Genomic DNA, 7,372 nt, shown 5'->3' on the forward strand with positions numbered 1-7,372 from the left:
CGCTCCCCGACCCATGCGCTGGCCGTGGGACTGGCCCCGAACTGCCCCGCCACGGACTGTCCCTGCAAACACCCCTGAGCGCAGCAAGGCGCATCAGCCACCGCCACCAGCCAAGCGGCGTGTGCACTGGGCAAATGTACCAGCAACTTGAGAAAAACGGGTCAGAAGTGGCTCCACCCAGCAAATTCATGAGGTTTCCTGTGGCCCTGGCCTCTCTCCAGGCCCGGCTGCGGAGTAACTCCTGCTCCCTAATGCGCGTATTCCAGCGGCAGATAAGTACCCCCGAGGGGCGATTACTCCTCGCTAAACCTCAGATCAATATCATGCCTTCCGAAGGCCAAGAGGAGACAAAGGGAGGATTTATTCGCCTCCAGCCCTTGAACATCTTCTGGGCTGTCTTGCTGCGGTCTAGCTCGCACCGAGCGTGTACAGAGCAGCCGTAGCGCTCGGCTCGGAGCCGTGGCGCGGGACGCCCTTCGCACTGCCGGCGCCTCGCCGCATGAGCACGGCTCCTTGCGCTCAAGTGGGCTGAGCAGCCCGGTGGGAACGTGCAGGGGTGGCAGCAAGGTGGATTCAGCCCTGCTCTYCCCATCACCCTCATTAACAGGCCCCATCGCTGGTGTCTGGCCAACACAACCCCTGGCCGAGGAGCGCGGGGCGGCGTGCCGGAGCGGCCGGCTATCCCGGTGCTCAAGCTCACGCCGCGGCACTGAACCGGACGGCCCGGACCCCTCTCTGCCAGACCCCGCAGGCGGGGCYGCCGTGCACGCGAGGCCTTCGCGCCCGGCCACGGCTCTGCAGGGGTGGGCAGGGGCCTGCGCGATGCACCATCCCTGCCGCGCRCCGCCGCCGCGTGCCCACCTTGGATGAGGCCGCTGGCAGCTCCGGGGATGCCCTCGATCTCAGTCACGTTGTTCATGCTGAAGTACTCGTCGCAGGTGGCGTTGAGGAAGCGGGAGGTGCAGAACAGCTCCCAGAGCTTGGAGCCTACCGTCTCGTTGCCCTCCACCACCAGCTTGGTGCAGATGTCGAAGCCGTGGCGCGACAGGGTCCTGTTGCCCAGGAGGCAGATCCTGGGCAGGGAGAGGTGCTCGGGAGGCTGCCCACTGAGCCCGGCCCCACAGCAGCTCCGGGGACGTGGTACTCACGGGAAGCTTGGCGGGTCGAAGGCCGACTTAATGACACCAGCGTAGATGGCCAGAATGGAGAGGATGACACAGCCCAGGAAGACCAGGGCAAACTTGTTGACGTACTTGACTCCCACGAACACCACGGTGGCCATGCAGGTGAGCACGCAGGTGCCATACACACGCATGTTGTTGAGCATCGCTGCTGCCTCCCCACTGGCATCCTCCGCCTTGAAGATCGCCATGGCTGGGAAGATGTAGGCCTGGAAGAGAGACACGGTCTCACTGCCTGGAAACAGCCTCATGTGGATCAGAACCAGGGAAGAGCCTTGGACATGGCTGCTCCCACTGCAAGGACTGGACTCCCTGCCAGGAGGCCAGGAGCTGGTCTGGGGGCAGGCAACACGGGCAGCCCAGGCCCCAGGAGGACGCGAGCCCTTGGCACCACTCAGGGAGGCAAGGAGTGCGGCACTTACCAGCAGGATTTCGATGGTGCCCAGGATGTACATGGCGCCAGCAAAGGTGGTGCCCAGGTAGAAGCAGAGCCCTACAGCCCCGCCGAACTCCGGCCCCAGGGACCGCGAGATCATGTAGTAGGAGCCACCCGCTGCCAGGGAGAGAGCAAAGGGTTGGTTCCAGCAAGACTCACAAGCTCCATCCCTGGTGCGTAGACCTGTCAGCTCTGCTGGGTGTCCTGGAGGGTGAGAYGGAGCCGGAGCATCCTCGGGCCCCYGTGGCATCGTGTGCTCCAGCATGGAGCTGACACAGGCCCTGGGGCTTGGCCACTCCTGGCACCGGGAGCCCGGGAGCTGCTGGGCTGCAGAAGCTTCCCCGAGAGCCCAGTGAAGGCAGCGGGGACACGTGTCCCCTGCAAGTGCAGGCAGGTGCTGGGGCCCCAGGGACAAGGGCCATGGCCTGCTCCGTCCTCGTCCTCCCAGAGGAGCCCTTAGAGCCTGCCGGCAGGGATCAATGGTCCCGCCACGGCGGCAGGATGATAAATAGCTTTAATTACACCCTGCGCAGGGCTGTCAGCGCTGTGCCGGCGCCGTGCAGCCCAGCAGCTTCAACGGCACAGCTGGGCCCTCTCCCAGCTCCTCGCGGCGCTGCCGGGGAAGAGCGCAGCCTGGGGCATCCCACATCCCGCTCCTGCCGGGAGCGGCGCCGGCGCCCCGCGGGCACCGGGCGCTGCGGGCCCTTGCACCGCGGCCCCGTCCCACGCAGTGCCGAGCAGCCGGGGCGTGCGGCAGGACGCGCTGCCCCCACTCCCGGCGCCCCGGCAGCACCCCGGCTCCCACCTCCTCCCGCATCGCTCCCGGGCTCTGCCGTGGGGAAGCTGCTCCCCCGCGGCCTCTCCAGTCTGGCGGAGGGTGGAGCTGCGTCTGACGGCTCTCGGCTTTCGCTGCCATCGGCTTTCGCTGCCATCTGCACCTCCCAGCTCCGGGGACGGCACAAAGCCTCCCGCCCGGCCGGGGAAACAGGAATGCATGCCGGGCTGGCGGCGGCCGGCCGGGGGCAGCTCTCCCCGCGGCGCCTGCCATCCCGCGCGGGGCAGGGACAGCACGGGGGATGCTCCCCAGGAAAAGCCCTTTGCYGAGCTTGGTCCTGCCCTGCTGGGGTGCACAGGAGCCCCCCGCAAGCACCCACCCCCGGGAAGAGCCMGCTCCCTTTGCCCTAAGGAGTCACAGACACGGACGCGGCCGTACCTGGCACCACACCGTTGGTGGCAATCGCACTCATGGAAATGGCTGTGAGCATCGTCTGCAGGAAGAAACGCAGCATCAGACACTGGGCAGAGAGGCCCCCCCTCGCCCAGACAGGAGGGGAGAGCTGGGCACCAGCCAGCACCGGGACATGGGGGGTCTCTGCGGCCACGGCAGCATGTGGGGGTCCCTGGGGCCACGGTGGGACACTGGGGGGGGCACAGCAGGGTGCGGGGGTACACCGGGCCGTGGAAGGATGGGGGGGGGCTCTCCAAGCCACAGTGGGATGATGGGGGGGTTGCAGTAGGATGAGAGGGTCCACAGGACTGTGGCAGAATGGGGGGGGGGGCTCCCCGGGGAGTGCTGGGGTGGCAGGGGAGCCAGGCCAGGTCAAGCAGCCAGAGGGGCCATGAGCCCCTCCGAGGGACCAGCAGTGCTGGGAGGGCGGCGAGTGTTTCTGGGCTGTGCAGGAGGCCACTCGTGTTTGGTTCTCCCAACCCTCCATTTAGGGCCATTTTCCTAAGAAGGCAACTAATTGCGTGCAGGTCCCAGTGCATCAGATACCCCCTGCCCCACCTACACTGCAGGTGTGATCTGGGTCACAATTAAAACACCATTTTACTTTTAACTCTGTTGTGAAGCCGGGAGGTTTTCTCCTTGCAGTTAAATGGGACAAGAGCCCTGGCCATGCAGATGTGCAGGCAGCTGAACACGGACTCTTAATGCCRTGAGCCCTGCTGCTCCTCTCTGCGCCCTGGACAGGCCTGGCCRTTCCCGAGGGCAGCAGAGATCAGCCTGGCTGCTGCATCCAGGGCCGACGGGGCCAGGAAGCCTCAATGCCTTCACTCACACAGGAGCAGCAGAGGAAGACCATGCAGAAGGACTCCATGATGCCGGCAATTCCCACAACCCAGGTGAGGCGCARGAACAGGATCACCCCGAAGATGTTCTGCAGGCAGGGCAGGTAGACGCCCATGAAGGTGCCCATCCGTGGAGCCTGTGGAGGGAGTGTGGAGCTGTCAGCRGCTCACGAGCCCAGCTTGCCCAGCAGGATGGGCTGGCACATGCTGGGACAGGCAAGGGAGCAGCTGGGGAAGATGCAGGCGGGGCTGGGCGACTGCTCTGCATGGAGCACGGCTGGGCAGCAGCAGATAGAGCAGCAACGGGTCCTGCTCCTCCTGCAAAGCTCTTTGCAGGGATCTGAGCAGCCAGGAACTTGAGGTGAAATCATCCCCCCCACAGGGGCCATGGGACTCAGCTTCCCCTGCAGCCAGTCCATGGGAGCACGGCAYCAGGATTGCCCCGCATGGGCAAGGAGAGAGGGGCAGCAACACTAGCATGACCCTCACCTGCACTGGYTTCTTCTTGCCACCGTCATTGTTCTCGGCCTCCTCGTGCTCCCGGCTGCCCTGCGGCAGGTTGGTGTAGTTGGCCAGTCCGCTCAGCAGGGATGAGACCATCGGGCTGGTGTCCATCTCCTCCTGTTGGAAGCAGAGCYGGGGAGGTGAGAGGCAGCCCCAGCATCCCAACAGGACCCATGGACACAGAGGGTCTTGAATGTCCCTCCCAGAGCCTTGCACCAGCCCRGTGTCCCCAGCACATCCTGAAAGCAGGACCATGGCCTCTGCAGAGCCCCTGCCCTGCTCAGGCTGCGTGCCCGTACCCTGGCCTCGCTTGGCTCACAGGAAAGTGTGCTGCCACGGCCCGGGTCGGGGTGCTGGGGGGTGGCCGCCCGGGGTGGCCTCTCCCCAGTGACCACCCGTCCCATCCCTGCCCCTCACCCTACCTCAAAGAGGGCCATGTTCTTGCCGTCGTACTCTTTGCCCTTCTCCAGGTCCGTGCTGTTGATGAAGGGACTGCTCTCCTTGGGATTGCCATCACCTGCAGACGCAGACACAGTGCTGAGCTGGCTGGTCCTTGCCACCAGGCTGCGGATGCTCGGGCCCAGTCCCTGGTCCTGGCCGGACCACTGTGCTGGGCGGGCGAATCCGGCCGTGTCGGGTGGCATCAGCACTGCGATGCGCCGCAGCGCGGCCCATGCTGGAAGGGCCCCCGRGGACCCGCGGGAGGGTGCTGAGCCCTGCTCCCAGGGCTGGCGGCAGTGGCCTGCCCACGTCCCAGCCGCGTTTTGCCTGGCAGCCTCAGCACGCCGATTGCAGCTGGCCGGACCCCGCCGCCGGCCGGGACGCACCGGTGCGGGCGGCCGGGCCCTGGGGAGCCCGTGCTGCCCCGACCGTCTGGGCTCACCGAGCGCGGCGCGCCGGAGCGCGTCCGTGCCGCGCCGGCGCCGGGCAAAGTGACTGGTGTGGATCCAGGGGGAACCGGCCCGCGGCCCTCCCGAAAGGACAGGCCCGGCAGCAATAACTCATCGGCTCCGGGCGCCCTCGGGGCGGGCACGCCCGGGCTGCCAGCAGCGCACGGCGGAGATGGGACCTGCCCTGGCGGCACCGGCACTCGGCTGCGCTGCGAGAGCCGAGCGGGGACCGCGGCCTCGCGGCCCGTGCCGCACGGCGAGGAGGCGTCCGGGRCTGCCGCCGCCAAGGGCGGCCGCTGCGCTGCCCCGGGGCAGCAGATCCGTCTAGAACAGCGCAGAATGTGCAGATGTGCCGGGAAGGGGCCGCGGCTGCTCGCTGCGTTAATGACCTCGCTCGCAAGAAACCGGGAGTCAGGCTTAATAGCAAAGAAAGCAGCAGAGAGCTGCAGAGCGGCACAAATAAATCAGGGTGGAAATAAAGCAGCAGCTAGCATGGATGCTGTTTGAGTGGCGCATTTCTCAGAACAGTGGCGGAGCCCGTGAACAGCAAAGAAGGGAAGGGGCGGCGGGAGGAGCGCACGGCGCTGCCTAGCTCAGAAATGCCCATGAGCAGGAAACCAAATGAAACCGCACTTGACAGAGAGGCTTGGCACACTGCCTCCCCCGAGCCGCCCCGGAGGGCGAGGAGAGCAGAGCATCCCAGGACTAGCCCCTCTCCAGACGGCTCTGGGCAACACTGACCAAGGGGCGAGCAGGAAATGCATCGCCTGCTGCATTGCCCTTGCAGCAGTGCACCTGGGCTTGCTGCTGGAGCAGGGTCTGAGCTCTGGCAGTGGAATTAAAATCCCTGCTTGGTGATCCCGTGGGCCCACGGGGCTGGGAGGACGCAGCGCCCGTGCCGGCAGCAGCGTGCTGGCCCTGCTGACGCGCAGAGCAGCAGCACGGGGCCGGCCACCCGCCCCGGCGGCAGCGTAGCCACAGCAGCCGGCAAGAGCGATCCCCTCGGCGGGCCGCACGCACGGGCCACCCGCGAGCTGGGGAGGAGGCAGCCGGCCGCAGCCACAGCGGCCCGGGGCAGCCCGRACTCCCTCGAAGAGTGCCTGCCTCCTGCTAGTTGACTCACGTTTGGGATCCTTGGAGCTAGTTTGCCTGCGCGAGGCAGTGATTCATCATCTGCAATCTCCTCCGCCAGACGCGGCGTTCCTGACCAGTCGGGAAGTGAAACCCCCGGCGCCGCAGGTGAGGCCGACCCACGCACGGGCGAACCCTCCAGCTCCGGCAGCAGCCCGCGCCTCCGAGCTGCGGCGGTGCGAAGCAGCAGGAGCAGCCGCGGTCCTGGCGGCAGGGCCTGGGCTGCGGGCAGAGCCCCTCCAGCCGCAGCTGGCCCACAGGGCGGCCGTGGGGCAGAGGCTGTGGCTGGAAGGGCTGGGGGACAGCAGTGCCCAGACCCACACGGCTCAACCCCCAGCAGCTGCGGCAGAGGACGCACGATGGGGGAAYGAGGCCACTGCGGCCCAGCCCACCCCGCAGACGGCTTTTCCCGGTGGAGCAACCACTGGCTCGCCCAGCTGGCTCACACAGGCACGGCCAGGGCTGCACCAGGGATGTGCTCCATGGCCACCAAGACTGCGCCAGGAATGCGCTCCGTGCACTCCAGGGCTGCACCAGGGATGCGCTCCATCCCTGCCAAGACTGCACCAGGGATGCGCTCTGTACCTGCCAGGCCTGCACCAGGGCTGTACTGCACGCCCGTCAGGGCTGCACCAGGGCTGCGCTCCGTGCCCTCCAGGGCTGCACCAGGGCTGTACTGCACGCCCGTCAGGGCTGCACCAGGGCTGCGCTCCGTGCCCTCCAGGGCTGCACCAGGGATGCACTCTGTGCCTGCTAGGGCTGCACCAGGGATGCGCATGGACAAGTGCGATCTGTGCCCTGCTGCCAACCAGCTAATGCTTTCTGTTAAAGGGGAGCTGTCAGCACAGAGCCAAGCCACTATTTTATAGTCCAGCTTTGTTTTAAATGCATTGTATGAAGTAAACCTTATGTAACGGCCTTGTACACATACACACATGCAGCCGGCTCACCGCACTTGAAATCCGCCATCAAGGGCTCTGAGGAAAGCGCAGAAATTCAGTAAACACCAGGCAAATGGGGACTCCGTCGCAGCTGACAGCAGGGGATCCCCAGCCCCGCAGCGCAGCACGACGGCGATGGCTGCGGGCTGGCCGGAGGCCCCCGCGCTGGCGGCCGCGGTCGAGCACCGAGAGCGGCAGCAAGGGCCAGCACGCGGGTGC

At 66.6% G+C, this 7,372-nt stretch overlaps 1 protein-coding gene across 1 annotated transcript in view; it reads right to left on the reverse strand.

Annotated features, from left to right (window-relative positions):
• The window catches only part of SLC12A5 (solute carrier family 12 member 5), a 27,432-nt gene that overhangs the window by 14,401 nt on the left and 5,659 nt on the right, over window positions 1-7,372 (reverse strand). Inside the window, exons 2-8 of the mRNA XM_085318016.1 lie at window positions 4,614-4,708; window positions 4,177-4,308; window positions 3,678-3,824; window positions 2,831-2,885; window positions 1,604-1,734; window positions 1,149-1,390; window positions 862-1,073 (exon numbers count right to left, since the gene is read on the reverse strand). Of these exons, the coding sequence (XP_085174142.1) occupies window positions 862-1,073; window positions 1,149-1,390; window positions 1,604-1,734; window positions 2,831-2,885; window positions 3,678-3,824; window positions 4,177-4,308; window positions 4,614-4,708 (1,014 nt within the window). The remainder of the gene's footprint in view (window positions 1-861; window positions 1,074-1,148; window positions 1,391-1,603; window positions 1,735-2,830; window positions 2,886-3,677; window positions 3,825-4,176; window positions 4,309-4,613; window positions 4,709-7,372) is intronic.

The sequence above is a fragment of the Rhea americana genome, unplaced genomic scaffold (assembly GCF_003343005.1).
Source record: "Rhea americana isolate MKP2758 unplaced genomic scaffold, rheAme1 scaffold_514, whole genome shotgun sequence".
NCBI classification, from domain to species: domain Eukaryota; kingdom Metazoa; phylum Chordata; class Aves; order Rheiformes; family Rheidae; genus Rhea; species Rhea americana.